Source organism: Urocampus carinirostris, chromosome 7 (assembly GCF_059441175.1).
Source record: "Urocampus carinirostris isolate Australia breed hairy pipefish chromosome 7, RoL_Ucar_1.0, whole genome shotgun sequence".
NCBI classification, from domain to species: Eukaryota; Metazoa; Chordata; class Actinopteri; order Syngnathiformes; family Syngnathidae; genus Urocampus; species Urocampus carinirostris.
Window position 1 is genome coordinate 25,453,216 of NC_142355.1, and position 19,307 is coordinate 25,472,522.

The following is a 19,307-nucleotide window of genomic DNA, read 5'->3' on the forward strand; positions in this document are numbered from 1 at the left end:
ACTTTCATTTTAAAAGAAACGGTCTCTTCTTTACACCAATCATATTGAATGCATGCGCAAGATATTACACAATAAAAATATCCAAGTTCTTAGCGCGCTGAAGATACTTTATAGAATGTTTAAACACGAACTAGGAAGAGGAAGACTGATTTCCCCAGGGTGGGTGCAGGGTGACCTCTCACGGCGCCACGGGTCGGTAGTGGTTGAAAGAGGCACTACAGTACTGTCCTGTACTCAGATTTTGTGTTGTGTGCATCTTTTTCCAATTTACAGCAATGTCCTGATATTGTTCGTCATTCCGAAAAAAAAATGTATCTACCTTTTTATGTAAGTCAAATGGTCGTAAGTAGGGGAGCGTCTGTATTAAATATTTTCCTTTTTACTGTATTTTCAAAGTTTTGGTTAACTTTTCTCGTAAAAAATCTTACCGTGTCGGCAAAAAAGTTTAGGTTAATTTTCTTTTGCTTTATGCAAAATAAAGAACAATAATCCATCTTGTTTCATTCCTTTTTTCTACCAAAAAGCTAAAAAAAATATATATATATATATATTAAAAAATATATATCATATGCAAATTCAGATATTATTGTATACAAAACTTTCAAGAAAATCAGCAAACTCCCGTATAATTTTGAGAAATGAGTTTAAAACGTTGTAAAACAATAAATAATCCTCAAAATGAGCAAATATTTCTCCCAATAGGGTATTTTTTAATAGGTATTAAAAGAAAACATGCACACAATATTGACGTTGTTTTTGTTTACATTTACAGACTAGCGTAAAAATTAAAAACCTCGGAAATGTGTCCATCTGAATATTCCCTCCTATTTAACAGTTAGCGTAAATGTTTACTCAATGTCAATTTTATCTTCTTTTTATCTTCCTGGGTAAAAAAGCCCAAAACCTTTTCAGAATTTTTTTCACATCACAGAGATGACTTACAACCTCATTGTACAGTCCCCTGGAAAATGTATATGAAATGTCTGCTCAAAATATTTAAAGATGGCGGCAATGTTTTGGGGTCAACTGACAGACAACGTAGATTTTTGCTGTTATCTTTGGGTATCGGTCTCTACAGAAGCCCAAGGAACAGTAATGGCCACATAAAATCACACTGAGGCTTTAAAAGGTGAGGTGCGTAGTTTGAGGTGTCTTAAAAACGTTTAGAAGTTTATTTTTTTTTCAAGTATGTGGTAACTATGCCCAACTGAGTTCAAAGATGCTTTTTTTTTTCACGACTGTTTGCTTTGACCTTTCATCCGTGTTCCAGCCACAGAGTGCCTTATGCCGGAGGTAAGGAGACTGAGGGGATGGGGGTTGAAAAGTGATTTCAAGCGTGTAGTCCCTGTTTGTTTTGTTCTAGGAAGAAAATGGTGAAAGTAAGAAATAGACAGTTTCAATTAGAATGCCAACCATAACCTCCAAAATCATGAAAAAAAAGTTTATTACGGACACCTTTGAATTTGACAGCTGTTCGATCTCGTTTATTAATTGCGCAATGTGTAATTGGCTAAGAGAAGTTTAGCGACTATAAAACTAAAAGTTAAGTCTGGTTATCTTGAAGAGACTGGTGACACACACACGGGCACACACACAGGAGGCATAATTGGATTAGGATGAAGGGGTAGTCGTGGCTTTGAGGAGATTAGCCCCAGTGCTGATCCTGTAATTAAACTGCCACTGAAGAGGAGAAGGAAAGTGGGGTGAGAGAAAGTGGGTGAGGGGCAGTCTGGACTGAGTGTGCGAGTGTGGGGTCTCTGAAACATACAAAATAATTTTGTATTTCTTCACAGGCAAAGTTTGATCCGTCCAATGGGAGTCAAGTCGGACGGGACATTGGCACCGCTGGAAGAAACGCTGAGAGCGCCGCCAGAAGACGACCCTGCATCGGACTCTGATTAGAGTAGAACGCTCGTATGTAGGTGCTGGAGCAAGTGGGTGATGGGACAGGGGCCAAAAACAACAACGCTGTGTCACATTTCAGGGTTGGATCCCTCAGGAGGTGTTCTAACTCGAGCACGAAATTTATTCAGTGTGTCACTTAAGTCGAACAGCACAAATGATCAGGACAAAATCTCTTTACAGTAACAAGTAAAGAGTACTTGTTAAGTCACATTTATATTTATAGCCCTGAAACACTAGATGTCTCAAAAGGACCGCACAGGATTAAAATGTCACAATCTCCTGATCTGAAACCAAAATACGGGCGTGGAAAAACTCACGAGGTAAAAAGAAAACTTGATAAGGGGCAATCAAATGGTAATCCCCCTACATTTTAAACACCGAGGCCTACAACATGATAAAGCATTTTTTTTTTCCACGAGGCGGATGGTCGCAAGGGTAACGGCGGCGACTTTGGGTTAGTGCCGAGCCCTTTCACGCATCTCCCCAACTGGGCCCCGCATCAACAGAGCGGCGCTCCTTAGACAGTCAGTGCGGCCGGAGGAAGCCTAGCTTGAATTGGTGCGGACCAGGGGAATCTGACTGTTTTATTAAAAGAGAGCCTTTTGATTTCTGCCAACTGCTCTTAATGTCAAAGTAAAGAAATTCAATAAAATGCGGGTAAGCAGCAGAAGTTATGACTCATTTCGGTAGCTAAACTTCTGGTCATTTAATTAGGGACTTGAATGGATTAACAAAATTCCTACTGTCCCTATGGAGTAACATCACGATCTTGGTAAAATCAGCGGGGAAATGTCTAGTAAAGAAAAGTAACACATGGTACTTTGAACAAGGCACTTGTCTGTGGACAATCTTAATTACTTGGCAGTAACGTATATGCCCAAGTGCGGCAAAAATGGTCTCAAACTCAATATTCTGAAATGACTAAAATTTAGAAGCCTGTGAAATCCACAATACACGTCTTGTGCCACGCAACTGATCTTAATCTCAGGCCAAGTATTGTCACTATTATATAAAACCAAATCAGCTGGCCGACTGGCACGCTGGGGTTATGTTCTGATGAAAACGTACTCTATATTTCAGCGTAAAGTTTTTTTTTTTTTAATCTACAAAATGAACGCGAATGAGTTCCTTTTCATGGCTAAGCCTGCGGCTTAAAATCCAGTGTGGCTTGTAAAAAAAAAAAAAAACAGTTGGATTTCTTCCCTAAATTTGCGCATGCAGCTTTTTAATCAGATGTGCTTTTGTAGTCCGGAAAGTACAGTACAATGTTGCTACTATGTTATTGGCTCGTTGAATGAATGTCACTGAGGGTTATACATTAAGGCAAAATCTGAAAAGACTTTTGAAAAAATTGATCTTGTATTTAAAGACACAGGGGATGTCAGTTAGATATCATCAACCATTTTCCTGAAAAATATCACACTTACCTACAGAATCACTGGTGCGCTTTCCAGTCATGTCGGTGACTCCTTCCCTGAAGGATCTAACCCCGGGTCGTGTAACACAGCGTAGATAGCGCAGGGTCATGAGGATTCCGAGAAAGTCCACTGTTGCTCCTTCGGTGTTTTCTTCGTTTTAAGTTGAGGCGTTATTGAGATAACAAATCATTCCCTCGCCTGTACTGTTTCTACTACATTGATGTCTACCGTTTTCTTCCTGAGGAGCAGAGAGGTGCTTTTCATGGGCCTCTGGTCAAAACTTGAAAAACAGTGATGGACACTTGACTCAGCTTCTAGACATTTAAATAGAGCACATTTATTCACAGTAAGTATTTTTGTCTCTGCATTGCAGCAGCAAGGATCTCTTCCTACACTAAATTGTGGTCAGTACTTTGAACACGAACCAAAAATGTAGACATTGTTCGAAAATGTGAAAAATGACTAAATGCGATTTGAAATTTTGACCCGACGCCTGTTTTTGACCCTCAGAGGCTTCCCTTTATCTCTGCTTTAACATTCTGGTCACACAACAAAACATTATCTTTGGACTCAAACTGGTTTCGTAGGAAAAGTTACTTTTTAAGTTCAAGGTCAAAATAAAGGCGAAGGAACTTAAATGATTTCTTGACAAGGTTCGCGGTCTGCACTTCTTGAGCACTAAACACATCTTGAACAGTGTAAAAATCTGCCCGTGTATTTCTAAAAATGAAGCATGACTCCCTGGCTTATAATTGCAATATTATAACGTTGATTTGGATTGATTTGCATGTATTTTCTATATGGTAGCAGGTAAATATACGGGTTTCGATACAATGTAATTTAGGCACGTCTGGAGTCAACTTGCCACTGTAAATTTTAAATAGGCACAGAGGCCCAACACTGTACAACATTCCTTTGATCAAACTCATTGTGGAACCCTCTGCATACACCCATTTTACGCATGTCACACACCTGTACGTTTTTTATTTTTCCCTGGGGAGAATGTGTTATTTTTGCACTTATAAACATCACTATATTTAATTTATCTTGTAAACATTGAAAGAAACAATGTGTTTAATAAAAAAGTAAAAACAGTTTATTCACTGGCTTTATTAAATATCGCTTTTAGGTGTTTTTACTGTGTATAACAATCTTTCACAAGAATATTTAAAAACGTGTGGCAAGCATGAACAGTAGTACTAATGGTACTTTAGGCAGAGCACTTGCTGCCCGTTTCGGAACACGAATCCTCGTCGCCGCTGCTGCCGGCTCTGCTTCCGTCACCCACCGAGGTCGGGATACGCTGCAGAAAGAATGATTGGGTCGGCTCGATCGGTTTCAATAACGCATGCTGGGACGTTCTTAGTTTGACTTCATCAAATATCTAGCTGCTATAATCTAGGATTGATATATATCGTACCAGCTAAGGCTAGCATTGGCTAGTCTCTCTAGCCATATATCCCACTATCGATGTCTGTGACCTAACCCGCTGATGCTAGCATTGCTAACAAACTCCAGCCACAATATAGCATCGACCAGTCTATTAGCACCCACGATCACGAACCTAGCCACGAGTGCTAGCATCCAAGTAGGTGACATGATCAGCTAAGGCTAGCATTGATAGGGGCGGCAGTAGCTCAGGAGGTAGAGCGCTCGCCTTGAGATCAAGGGATCCCAGTTCGAATCCTGGCTCGTCCGTGTTACATGTCGAAGTGTCCTTGGGTAAGACACTGAACCCCTAATAATAATAATAATAATAATAATTTCCTTGTATTGTCATTCTGTGTAACAATGTACACAGAACGAAATGTCGATTGCACCTGACCCGATGCAGCCGCAGTCAAGAGAGGGCGCCGCCGACCACTTTTTAAGTCTTAGGAATGACTCGGCCGGGGCGCGAACCCGAACCTCCCAGTCTCAAAGCGGGCGCCTTACCATCTAGGCTATACCCCCAATTAGCAGGTTAGCGCCTTACATGGCTGCAAAGCCGCTATTGGGAAATGTGGAGCACATTGTAAAGCGCTTTGGGAAGTCATTGACTTGAAAAGCGCTATATAAATGCAGATCATTTCATTTCATTTCATATCTGCAACTCTACTAGCAATGTAGCAGCTAAAGTGGTGTGTGTGTGAAGGTAGCTGCTAACGCTAGCATCTATGTTGGTGACGTGAGCAGCTTATGCTGGCGTGAGTGAAAGCTATTGCTAGAAATCACTACTCACTATTGTTTCATCCATGTGGGTGAACTTAGCCTGTAGTGCTCACAGCCACGTAGGTGACATGGAGAGCTAATGCCAGCATTGATATCTAAAATTCTAGCTGTTGTGTAACAGTTAATGCAAGCATTGGCAAGTCTCTGTTAGCATTCTTAGGGTTAACCTAGCCGCTAGTGCCAACATCCATGTAGGTGACATGAACAGCTAATACTAGCAATGATGTCACTCCAGCCCCAATGCATCTGCATTGGTGCCGTGAACCGCAATTCCAGCCTCAATGTAGCAGCTAATGCTAGCCTTGGCTAGTCTTATGCGAGCATTTTTTAAGGTGAACCTGGCCGCTAGAGCTTACATAAGTAAGGTGACATGAAAGGCTAATGCTAGTGGTGATATCAGCAACTCTAGCTAGTCGACGTTAACGTCTGAAACTAGCCGCCAGTGCTGACATCCAAGCGTCGACCATGCTGGCTGCCAAGTCAGTGGCCGTGTCTGAAGCTAGTCGTTAATGTGTAGTCGATAAAATGCTGGTTTATGAAAATCTCAATATATTAGATCTAGTATGAAAACCCAAATCATGGCTTGTACTTATGGGCCAACCTCTTGTTCCCGACCCTTCATCAGCTCCACGATGTCGTCGTGCCAGCCCAGCATCTGGGCAAATGTCCGCACCGTGTTCTCCAGGTCCCCCAGTTCTACGTGATCTCCCCTACGCAGAGGGACTCTCAGGAAGGGACCCACAGCATGCCGGTTGAGAAGGAGGCGTGGCACTTTACAGCGCACGGTATTTATCAGGCTGGCGAAAGGCTCGATCTGAAACGACGAGAGTTGAACATTTAGGAAAGTTCCAAGGATCTCTACTGCCCCCGTTGACGCATCTAAGCACCTGAAGCGAGGTCCCCATGATGAGGAGCAGGTCGGCCTTGGCGAAGTCTTGGGTGTGGAGGAAGTACTTCTGAGGAAGGTCCTCACCGAAAAAGACCACATCGGGCTTTACAGTGGCAGCACAGAAGCTGCACGTGGGGACGCCGCCGTTCATGATAGCGTGCTAATGGACGGATAACGCTGTCAGTTATATCTCGAAGAACAGTAGACCCCTGGGGATGCCGCACCCCGTCCTTACGACCTTTTCACTATACCGTCTGAAATACATTGGCGAGTCTTTACAGAATTTTCCGCACTATAGAGCATTGACTACAAATTATACAATAAAGTATTTGAGTACCAAGACTTACAGTGATGCTAAAGGGAGAAGCAAAACCATGAAAATCATGAAAGCAGAGAAAAAATAAGGAGTCCATTACTCAAGAAAACCTTCTAAGCGTATGACAATACTCTCAAGTGGAAGTCTACAAATCAGTTTCGTTTATAATCCGCCATCTGCCACCCCTTTGCATCCACCCACTACTCCGCTTGACTAGCAGAAGTCACGTCACTCGTCACACCTAAGGTAATTATGAAATGAAATGATCTGCATTTATATAGCGCTTTTCAAGTCAATGACTTCCCAAAGCGCTTTACAATGTGCTCCACATTTCCCAATAGCGGCCTTGCAGCCATGTAAGGCGCTAACCTGCTTATTGGGGGTATTAGGGGTTCAGTGTCTTACCCAAGGACACTTCGACATGTAACACGGACGAGCCGGGATTCGAACTGGGATCCCTTGATCCCAAGACGAGCGCTCTACCTCCTGAGCTACTGCCGCCCCAAATTAGAATTCTATTTTTCCCTAAAATGTATATTCATCAACAATGTCATTTCATCATATGCACGTGTGTTACACGTAAGTACAACAATCCATTGGTATTCAAACAACTCTAATGAATACATCTGTGACAGGACAAAAAAATCAGAACTCAAATAAGATAACACCCCAACACACACTTATTTAAAATAGGATGATTAACGAAAGGAAATTAAAGGTTTAAAATCTGTTTCTGCTCACCTCTCTGCATCCACCCACCAACTCCACTGTACCAGTTCAAGGAACGTCACACCGAAGGTAAATCAAGTTGTTTTTAATAATACATGTATATTTATATTTAAGGTTGTTAAATTATATGCATATATGTTACACATGAGCAGTACTTACTGTATACTATTTTGTCACTTTAGTGTTTTTGTCTGGGGCGGTTGGAATTAACTACCATAGGTTTCTATCTCCTGCCAGACGTCAACTTCACTTTGCATTCCTCAGCCGAGAACTGACTAACGCCGTATCCCAGGGGTCTACTGTATTTGTGTGGGTTTAAAACACACCTTGGCTTCCTGAGCGGGGTACGGCGTGTAGCACAGGTGACAGGATGCGGTTTCAAAACTGCCGTGGGCTTCCACCAGTTTGTCATCCGGGATGCCGCACACTGAAGAGGCCGACAAGAATTGTAAGTGACGCGGGGCTTGTAATTGCTAGCCAAGCGTGCATTTCCGTCAACTCGCATTTTTCCAGCCCGTCAATGTTCTGAGTGTACATGCGCAGAAGCAGCCCCTTGTGGTGCAGCGTACGAATGAAGTAGTGGATGTAGTTGGGCCTGTGGTTGCCGGGATAGAGCGCCTTAGCGAGTGAGAAGAAAGGCTGCGGATCGTTGGAGAAGTAGTCCACATTGAAAATGGCTTCCGGGTAGGGGATGTTGTACTCGTCCAGGTTGGCATACAAGCCCGTCTTCGGAGTTCTGACAAGAAAGTAGCCGGTCGAGGAACAATTTGGGTGTCCTGAGTTAGATCGGAAAGTGTTTCTACCTGAAGTCAGGAATTCCACTTGCGGTGCTGATTCCGGCGCCGGTAACAACCACCACGTTCTTGCAACGACCCAGCTTCATCAGGCGGACCACGGAAGCGAGCCCGCCACAAGATTTAGCCACATTCCCACGAGGACTAAACGGTTTTTCTTCACTGTGGACAGAAAATGACATGAGTTATCCCAGATGGCGTCCTTCGACTGAGAAAGTATCAGATTTTGTCCTACCTTGACTTCAGGCCTTCCTGCCCGCCTACATTCGACGGAAGGAGGTTTTGGGCGAGGGCCAGATCAGACTGCTTTTTGCGCCGTTTCCTAGGCGGGTCCAGTCTAGAGTCCTCAGAGACTGTTCTTTGTTTTATTCGCATGACTGTAGGGCGCAGGGATCTTTTATCCTCATTTGGCTTGTTCATTCTGGCAACTACAGACATTGGAGAAAACACGGGTTGTCCTGCGTGAGAGGCCGCGCGGGTTCTCCACAAAGAAAGATAAACCAAGAAAAAGACGGATTTTTTTTTGTTTTCAGAAAGTCTGCGAGAGAGAAGCCCGGCGCAAACCTTGAAGTAATGATTTATTATTTTAAGCCCTACCAGACCCGAGTTTCTGTTTGGGTTCAAGCTTAAGATATTACTTCTATTCTGTACTATTGCTGATAGATGGTAAGATGGCTAAAGCAACGCACAGGCGAGACTTTATTACAGAGATGCTGTTGGTGATCAGTTTTTTTTTAGTTTTCAGTTGCTTCAAGTTGTGTTGAAAACATGTTTGGATATTATTGAAGGTTTTCTGCAGACACATCACCCAGTTGCAAGAAATGCCAAAATATGCTAAAATAATACAGCATACTGACGTTACTGTGGAAAAGTACCGTCTAGATCCGCAACAAATAATAGATAAAATCGATTGTTTTAAAAAGTGTTGGCAACTAATTAGATCACCGATTCGTTGTATCACGTAATTCATGAGCCATTAAGTACATTAAATCAATGCAAATATGAGTGCACACAATTCCTTTGCTACGTCGAACGTTGTAGTCCTACCTTAGTCCGGCAGAGGGTCCCAAGACCCATTTTATAAATAAGTTATCACTTGTTTTTACAGAACAATACAATAATTTTAAACATAATGAGCACAAGTTTCAATTTTGACTGTGTTTGACTTTTGAAAGTTTTTCAAGCGAACAGAAGTACAGAGAAAAACAAATCTGAAAATAAGTAAAAAGAAAATTAATAATAAGATGTTTAACTCTACAAGGGGGCAGAATCTGAAGCATATTTGGCATCATTTTCATATTGGGAACGTTTAACATACTCAAAAATTTCACCAAATGCATTTGTTGACAACGTTCTGAAGAGTGGGTTTACATTTTTGAAATTTCTTGCCAATATTTTTTTTTGCTACACATATAATAAAAATATAATATGATCTTTGCATAATGTGGTAGAAAATATATGTATAGAATACATGTTTACGTATTTCTGTTTACTTTTTAAGTTAATTGACAAACACTTGGATTTTTGTATTGTTTTCTATTATTGAATGTTCTGTGGTTTTATGCACCATTTTCCCATCTGTTCAAAATGTCAATATTTTAGTTAAGAAGAAATTAAAGATCTCTTTAAAATACCCGATTCATTGTAAAAATAATTGACTGATTCATCGATTATGAAAATAATCGTTAGTTGCAGCCCGTAACTGTCGTGTTTGCAACACCATCACATTTTTTGTTGTCAATGGTTGCCACTGTACCATATTTTTGGGCCGTTTCTCCTTGTTTTAACATTTTGGGGACCACCTGACATCTAAGGTAAAGGTAATTTTGTCAATTATCAACTAATTTATCCTCCAGCAGGTCATCTAAAATGTTTTCAGATGACAACCGGTCTTTAGAATTTATAATATTGTCTAAGCGTTTTCCCCAGAATCTTGTGACCGAAAATCAAATGCCTATATTTGAGACTGCCTTTGGCACGGTTTTCCTCCATAAATTGCAACCGCATACCAACCGCAAAATGCTGATCCATAAGAGTCCACAGGGCTTAAGAGTGGTATATGTTCGCACAAACCTTCCAAGCTATAGCTCCAACTTCTACTCAAAGGTTTCTATGCATCATCTTGTCCGGACCATCAACTAAAAAAAACAAGATGGGCTATCTGGTTTAACACATTTACTACCATAGACACGTATAGACTTTCATTTTAGGGTAGGCTGACAGAACAAATCGAACTACTATAACAATTCACACTGGACACATTTATAAGTAGTTTGCAAGCGTCTGCGCACACTAGTGAATTTGTTGACTAGTCTCATAACTTCAGCTCCCTAAATTAAGATCTCAACCAAAAATCATACGCATGTTAAACTTTGATGTGTGGAGCACAATCATTCCTCTGGGGCAATATTTAGAAAGCTGTTGGTGTGGAATCAACTCTTCCGTGGTCACCCTCAGTGCTGTGAAATGCTTTAAAACCGCCAACCTTCGAACAAAAGCTAATGGCCGCAATAATTTAGCTGCCCCGCACCACATTTACACACCCCTCACTTCTGAGAAGCTCCACTAATACAGTTCACAGCTGTGGCAGCTTTACTGTTCAGGGAAAGGCGAGAGGGTTTAGCTGACGGGCGGAGGTAGGGTGGAGGGACGTCCCGGGGAAAAAAAGGACCGAGATTGACCATGTGTCAACAAACCCAGCTGGGGAACAGAAAAAGAATATCACCCCTTTGCCCCCTCCCTTTTCTTTGCACGGACCGCAGAGATAAATGATACAGAGGCGGGATTCAATAAAGGGAACAGAAGAGCAAAAGGAGGAAGGGGGTCTTCTTTTTCCAAAGCTATTCTGGGCGGAGAGGAATGAGTGATCAGCGAGGAAGCGAACAAAAGGTGCTACCAGCCCAACAAGAAGGCTGCCTCCAGATAAGGCCTTTGCTACTCACATCCGGTGGCCCCTAAGCGCCCTCCTAAGGCCACAGGACTCACAGATACTTAGCAGGCAGACAAGCCTCAAAGTTGTAAGAACATTTCTTTGCCTTCCATTTTAAAATGACAAGATTTTACCAATGAAGCTAAACTGTGTATCTCGTGATCCTTTTTTGGTACGAGAGGTATTGGTACTTAATATCATTTTCTGAGATTATTAGTTAAGCGCTAATATTGGTTGGTAAAAGTTACCATTTGGGGGGTAAAAACAGTCTTTATGACTGAGCAGGATTGTAGGAGTGGGAATTTTTGGATACTATACGACTGGATTATAATTAAGATTTAAGGGTTACCATTAAGATTGTGAAACAGTAGTTAAATTATTCCATAAAAATTCCTCACTAAGATTTAAACATTTCTAATAACTGTGCAATTGTGACAAAACATTGAGTCTTGAACTCATTTCCAAGATAGTTCATGCAGACTACAAATTCTCAAAGTAGCATCCCATGACTTATTTCAAGTACCAAATGATTACTTCGGATCTGAATTTTAAAAAGTGTTTTTGTTGCTTTTCATTTCCATTTTTAATGAAAATGATTACACCAGTTTGTGGATGTCGCCTTTTAGATGTCATGTGTATAAAATAAATGAGCTGAAGCATGTTCAAACATCTGCTAAGACATCTGGGTGTTGCTTTTCTTTACCATTTTTATTGACATTTTAATAATCCAAATTTTGACCGTTGTGTACCACAGGTTTCGTGCGCCTTTTTCATGGCCAAATTCAAGCACTTATCAAGCCAAAATCTTTTATTTTTCCAGCAAAAAAAAGGGAAAAATTCCAAAATCAATCTTTTAATCGACTGCTAATCTTTTGCTATACTTAGATTTTAATTTTTCGCATTTTTTGCCAGAGGATTTGTGTCTAAAATAAACTGGTGAGAATACAATTGTGAATAGTTAATTGTTTTGCATTGTATCCTTTTTTTAGCACTGAAGTGTCAATATTTTTAATTTATACTTTATTGTTTTGCATTTTCAAGGATTTTGTATTATTGTTCCACACTAATTCTGTTCAGTGTGTAAAAAGCTAGAGTAGTTTTGTATTTTGCCAATTTTTTTGTAGTTCTGTGAATGTTTTAAAATATATTTCATCTTTTTTCAGGGATCCCTTGCAAAACATGAAATGACTAATTACTAAATAATTGGGTGTATAAAGTATCTTTATTGATATGTCATTAATTAAAAACAAAAAAATCTGTGGAGCTGTTTTGGGAGCCAAGCCCAAAGAGCTAGTTTTCTAAATAGGGCTGTCCTCTTGGGGGCAACCAGTAGGCAGTGACGCTTCACATGACAACGTCATAATGACAAGCCGCCAGAGCAGGCACGTGAGCGGCATTTTTTGACCCTTCTAGAAATGTTTTAATCATTTATTGCGTGGTCTATAAAGTCAGACTGCCAAGAAACAGCAATGGCAACAATTTCAAGCATTTATTCAAAAATTCAAACATTTTCCAGACTTTGATAACACAATGTTAAAATTCAAGCATTTTCAATAATTTCAACCACCTGTATAAACCCTGAAATCAATTCAGATCCATTCACATTAGAAAAACGATGCTTTTAAGAATCTGAAATTTCCTAAATCCCTATGACTGAATAGAAAAGGCAAACTAGTACAGCTAGCTGTGCAAAGATATACATTTTAAAACACTTTCAAATGTATTCAACTCACTTTAATACTATATTGATTATAAATACACAATGTGTAAAAAATATCTGGTCAAGGGATTTCTTTTACATGTTCATCTCGTTCGTGTCATGTGTTGCAACGGTCAAAATTAAAGTAATAAAGCTTTTACCATGGATTTTGTGCTTTTTATTTTTATGACACAAGTTGCAATTGATTTTTATACGATCATTTCTTTCGAAAAATTGTCATTTTAAAGATAGAATCACTTCTGAATTGTTTTCTGAACACAAACATGGATAACATAAAATCACATTTGGAACCAAATAAGATGCAAAGCTTTGTGGATTTATATCAGACTATGACAAAAACAAATCATTAATTATGTTTGTATTTCATAAACACTAGTATGTCAACCGTATACAGTTTTTTAAAGCTTAAGCCTCATAAAATCTAACTTATCAGAGCCATTTGGAATGGCAATATCGCTGACACACAAATACGCATTTCTTTATTTGTAGCACATCTTAAGAACCATCTATTAAAACCAGGGACATTAAGGCAGGCTTTTGTGTGGACCCCCCTGTCAGAGAGTGCTGCTGAGTACAGGCAATAAATCAGCCGCCTGCTACGTTATTAAAGTGGAATTGACCGACCCACACAATCTTTTTTTTTTTAAATCTCACATTTTCCTAAATCAAGCATGTTCAGCCACAAACATCAGAGGCATCGGCGAGCGAAAGCCAAACTGTGACGATAAAACACTCTTATCATTCTTAAACGGAAAAAGAATCCTTGTATAAATAACAAAAGGTCTTTTAAAAGGGATTTGAGTGAAAGGCCCTTTCCGCCCGCCCTTCCCTGGTTTGGCCTTTCACACACTTTGCAGTTTACGGTGGAGAAGTGGAAGGGCCTGTGTGTTAGCCAGCGAGCGTTCGAGACCACCAGCGGTGTCGTTGCTCACATGAGGGCAACGGTGATCTTATTAGGACCTCGGCCCTCAACACTGGGCGCACTCCACTGCCCGTCATTATAGCCATCCTCCCACCCAAAAAGATAATCCTTTTACAATTTAAGCAGGAGGGGCAAGGACCCCAACGGGCACAAAGAGCAAATCGGTGTTAAAAAAAGAAGAAGAAAAAAAGACACATGTTGCGAATGCTGCTTTAACAGTGTTATTAGAACCTTATCAAACCAAAGGTCAAAATCAGAACAATATTTCCCAACCTATCGGGTTCACATTTTACATTAAAAAACATTCCATGAGATGTAAAAATTAATTTTAAAAAATGCTGACGCATAGGCATTTAACCACCAACTTTTACTATCAATGGCAAAAGAGTCTAAACCAGGGGTGTCCAAGCTTCAGCTTGGGGGGAGGCTTTGCTGTCCATTTTTAGCAACCCTCAGCTAATATTTTTTTTTAAATAAATCAAACAGATACGGTTTTAGAAATGGTTGTTGAAAAAGTGTAGGTATGGTGTTGAGACAACCGAAAAATAGTACTGGGCAAAAAAATAAAAATCATTTTGATTAACTTTTAATTTTAATACAACCTCCATATTTGCTAAGTCTCCAGATCCTCAAAACTACAATAGGAATTTAGTAGAAGTTTAATTTGAATCACTCAAAGTTTCTAGTTGCTAGTTGATTCTGGCATTTAGGAACACAGGACAACAGGTAAGCCATTCTTTGGGCCGTACAATAAACTTTTTTTATGCTTTAAAAGTGTTCTAAACTCAGTCATTCTTATCCTAAATTGTAACTTTTGAACAATATTGTATTTAAATGTGTGATTGGTGAGGTTTGTTGGTAATTAAAATTGTTTTACAGCTATTTTTTTTAGGAATAAATTGATTACTATAACGCTTAGTTTTAATTTATAATTGTATTTTTTTCTCTATATTTCCTCATAATTCAAGATATGTTAGCCTTTTAAAAAAAACAAAAACATTTTATTCAGCTTTCCGCTGTGTGTTTGAAATTCCGTTTTGTGAATGTTTTAAATAATGACACTCAAGTAAATGCTACTTGTTTAAATAAGCTGTACAGAATTTGGAACTTTGTTACTCTCTGCGGCCATCTCCTGTCTCAAAGTAAAGATCGCAGCCTCTGTTGGTTCTTTCATGACGCACGTTTAAGTATGTACGTTACTTAGACACCACAAATAAACTCTACTTTTTCACCTTTCTTGGGGTTAGAGTTGGCGTTCTGACTCTAAAAAAGGCTTCGCAATTTTCTGGCTTAACTGACAAATACATAATTTTAAAAAAACCTTCTGGGACGAGGATTTTGTCATTATCACTCAGCCCCCTTCTCAAACCTAATGTGTTCTGTCATGAATAGCTTGGATAAAAGTAACATAAGTGCAAAATAAAGCATAAGGACTCTTTGAACTCAGTTAGGCATTGTTAACATTTTCTTAACAAAGAAAATATTTAACATTCAACTCTTTAAGGACACCTAAAACAACGCACCCCACTAGCTTTAAAGAAGTCTTAAAACGTCAAAGTACCTTTTGGGAAATGGCTCTCACAGTAAAAGATTAGACACACCCCGTGTTAGAATTTCGGCCATTTCGTGGAAAACCATTTTATTATTCTTGCTTAACGAGTGTGATTTAATTGAACATAAAAAAAAAAAAGCGCAACAATGGCACCTTCATTACCAAAAATTGAACCTTACTTAAGCATAGATGTGTTTTATCATTTACCACTCTACTGTCAACTCTCTAGTATCAAATTGGAGGTGTATCAATTGTCAATGTGGCCAAATGAAGGTATCAAAAATAAGGGATATTGGACAACTACTTTTTGTTCAATATTCTTTGACAGCATCTTCAGTATTGCCTATAATAAATAAAACACTGCGGTGTTGATATGTTTACAACACTGCACACTTTGCATTAGTTTAAAATAACTGACGAGTTGCAAAGTTACCAAAACAGTGACAGAAGACAAAGTCAAATTCAATTTTGACTAATTGAACGTCATTATGGGAGCATTGCCATTTACGCCAGAGGCATGTTGACTTGGTCGGCATGGGAACGTCTTCATCACTAGGTCAGAGAGGCTATAGCTCAATGGCGTCCCTGCCCACCTGCTCGCTAATGACATATCAGTGTGTGTAACGCTTTTGTTTGGCCCTAAACCGACACAAAGACACACGTGCTAATTTGTGTTAGCATATCGGTTAATGTCTCGCAAGGGAAGGGGGTCGAGTAAATAACTCATCTATCCTGCTACCCTGAAAAGTATGTTACTGATAAAAGTTCCATTTTAAAGTCCATACAGAGGGCTTCAAAGGGTAGAAACAAGCCCATTCTCTCTGCTTTTTCTAAGAATTCAAAAGGTTTAAGTCAAGGTAATTCTGTTAATTTCTTTTTTAAAAAAAACACCACTTCCCTAGATTTTCAGAGGCTGGATTTTGTCACGCCATTAAATCTAGGTGTCAAAAGTCTGACTTGAAATGAAATGATCTGCATTTATATAGCGCTTTTCAAGTCAAGAATTCCCAAAGCGCTTTACAGTGTGCTTCACATTTCCCAATAGCGGCCGTGCAGCCATGTAAGGCGCTAACCTGCATATTGGGGGTATTGGGGGTTCAGTGTCTTACCCAAGGACACTTCAACATGTAACACAGAGGAGCCGGGATTCAAACTGCGATCTCTTGATCCCAAGACGAGCGCCGTTATTTTTGGCCTTAATGCAGCATAAAATTAAACACACACTGCAATCTTATGGCACAATGTTTTTTTTAATCGGTCTATACAGTAATAGTAATGGTCTGGAGAGGGATAAACGCTGCCAGACTGTACTTGCCTAAGACACACCACAGAAAGTGGTGCCCCCACAACCCTAGCAGTTAAGGCAGGGGTCGGGAACCTTTTTGACTCAAAGAGCCATAAAAGCAAAAAATATTAATTTTATTTTGGGAAAGAGCCACACCATATATTATGAGACAAATTGACTAAATTGCTAAACCCGCGCCCCAGACAAAAGCTTAGTCTTCAGCACATTTATTTTTGATGATTTGATAAAAATGATGAAAAGAGAATAATGCCAGAGCCCCTGTCCCAAAATCAACAACCCACTTTAAACTTGTCTCTTTCTTGCAACTCCTTTTGACCCTTTTTTTCATACATATTGGTTTCAAAACCAGATGCAAGCAGTTATTGTGTAAAAACGTCACAACATTCTGAGAATAGGGAGCCTTATGTCCTTACCTTTGGCGAGAGATGGGAGGGAATGCTTGTACTTTTTGCATAGCTCCACCCATCCCTCCCACTCACCCAATCAAATGACTAAGTTCTCTTCCGGTGTTTTGGCGTATTTACAGTTCTGTGGATTCATCATAAGGTATCTGAACACTGAACACAGATGATATAGTGAACTTTTATATAAAGGATTCTTTAGCGTTGTACAGCGAACACGAGTTTTCTTTCCCCCTTTTTTTGTGTGACACCTTGACTGTAAATTGTAGTGAAAAACGTGCCCTATATATACTGCGAAGTAATACAGTGATATTTAGCTTTGATTTGGCTTTGCGTGTACCTGAATAGGATAGACGACTCAAGTTTTGAACAAGATGGAGAAATTTTGCATGCAATCAAATTTGTCTCTGAGCCACAGATACTCATAGAAAGAGCCATATATGGCTCGCGAGCCATAGGTTCCCGACCCTTGAGTTAAGGGATCCATAAACCGTGACAGATTAGTAAATATTATATTATATATTAGTAATTGAGACAAATGTTAGCATTTTTTCCAGAAATTTGTCTGTTTGGATCTGTATGCACTTTCACCTCAAATTGTAAAAATTGAAAACATGTTTACAAGAATAATTACTTGGAAGTTTATTTGGTTAATGGATGGTGAACTTACATTACAGAAAAAAAACAGTTAAGGGGGTTTTCAACCTTTTTTAGTGATGCAAACCTTTTTTAAGCTACTTTTTGGTTGCTGATTAGCGCAAAGGGCAACAAGTTTTATAAGCAACTCTTAAACAGCTAGTTATAGTGTTATTACCAAGCTGTTATTAACTTATTACCAGTTATAGAAATGGGGTTTAAACAAGCACAGTCAACCATTAACCTCTTGGGGAGCCCATCCTCAAGGTTTCTTATTTTCCTCATGCTAAGGTTTCTGAGTTTTTCCTTGCTTGGATCTGACTTGACCTGACTAAAACATCACGCCAATTAGAAATATACTAGAAACTCACAATGACCCATCACTGGTGAGCTATTTTAGAACCAGTCTGTAAGGTGTTCTTTGAGGGATACCTGGTGCCTGCAGACAACACGTTGGGGACCTCTGATCAATATGTTCGATCATTCAAACTTTGGAACCTAAATTATATTGTAGTATTTCATTCATATGCAAACATAGTCAACAAAACCATTGCAGGTCCTTAATACATTGAATGAATATAGATTATATATATATATATATATATATATATATATATATATTGCTTCAAATACATTTTGTTTAAAAGTAAAAAGATTAATTTCTGTATGTTAGTGGAAAAACATATTTAAAATAGCACCAACAAAAAAAGCCATTGATGTTAATCTCATTTCCAGGATTGTTTTCCTTGTCCTCCAAAAAAGAAATCAAATTAAAAGGACAAAAATGCCCAAACTTATCCACTAATAGGGTCATATATTTGCAATGCAGGTGATCGTGGATATGAGCAAAACATCTTAACTTGTATTTTTAAAATATAGCCCTTTGAATATATTTTCATTTTTGTTAAAATATTAAGAGTTGATCAACGCTGATCTGACCAACTAAAAACAGAAGGCTTATGCTGCCATCTACTGGAACATGAAGCATATTGCACGTGGATACACGGGACCCATGTTTATTGACTTTACTGTAGTTTACAAATATATTTCAAATTGACACCTTAACAGCATAATAATGAAACCTAGTAATCGAGTAGGCACGCAATTTTTTTGCGTAGCTCCATAAATTAAACATACGATGTATTAAACAAACAATAAGTATGAAATGCCTCGTCGTACATTAGCAAGAAAACGTCCAAGCTAACTGTGTTAGCCTATATGAGAAGACAGTTGTGGTGACAAAAACAGACATTTTGAAACGACGTTACGTACCTTTGTCTCAGAGTAGAGCTTCTGAGGGCAAGAAGTTAATTGAGATGAGATAAAAACTTTTTTTGGAAGGGAAAAAATGTTAGCCAAAATAAAAAGGTCCAATATAACGCACGTAGTTGTCATTTCAGCGGCGGCTTCCGGACATTCACGAAGCTATTACAAACACTGGCGGGAACCGTGGAGTTGATGTCACGTGGTACAGAGTTTCCGTTTTATAGTTCCTTTTTATTTTTGTTATGTTCATTATTAGATTTTGATTAAATTGAGATTTTAATAAAAATACAAAAATCATACAGAATTATAATAT

The 19,307-nt window shown here is 39.2% G+C and overlaps 2 protein-coding genes across 2 annotated transcripts in view; one reads left to right on the forward strand and one right to left on the reverse strand.

The window, feature by feature from the left end:
• Nucleotides 1–4,420, forward strand: part of ric8b (RIC8 guanine nucleotide exchange factor B) — a 21,069-nt gene extending 16,649 nt beyond the window's left edge. The window contains exon 10 of the mRNA XM_088340351.1: nucleotides 1,794–4,420. Coding sequence (XP_088196477.1) covers nucleotides 1,794–1,902 — 109 coding nt within the window. The 3' untranslated portion in view covers nucleotides 1,903–4,420. The remainder of the gene's footprint in view (nucleotides 1–1,793) is intronic.
• LOC148362790 (NAD-dependent protein deacetylase sirtuin-3) lies at nucleotides 4,397–19,171 on the reverse strand. Its single transcript, XM_088340352.1, has 8 exons — nucleotides 19,001–19,171; nucleotides 8,498–8,690; nucleotides 8,272–8,424; nucleotides 7,972–8,204; nucleotides 7,795–7,895; nucleotides 6,422–6,583; nucleotides 6,136–6,348; nucleotides 4,397–4,626 (listed from the first exon to the last, which is right to left on the reverse strand). The coding sequence occupies exons 2-8, from the start codon at nucleotides 8,680–8,682 to the stop codon at nucleotides 4,534–4,536; spliced, it is 1,140 nt and encodes a 379-aa protein (XP_088196478.1). The 5' UTR covers nucleotides 8,683–8,690; nucleotides 19,001–19,171; the 3' UTR covers nucleotides 4,397–4,533.
• Nucleotides 19,172–19,307: the final 136 nt, after the last annotated feature.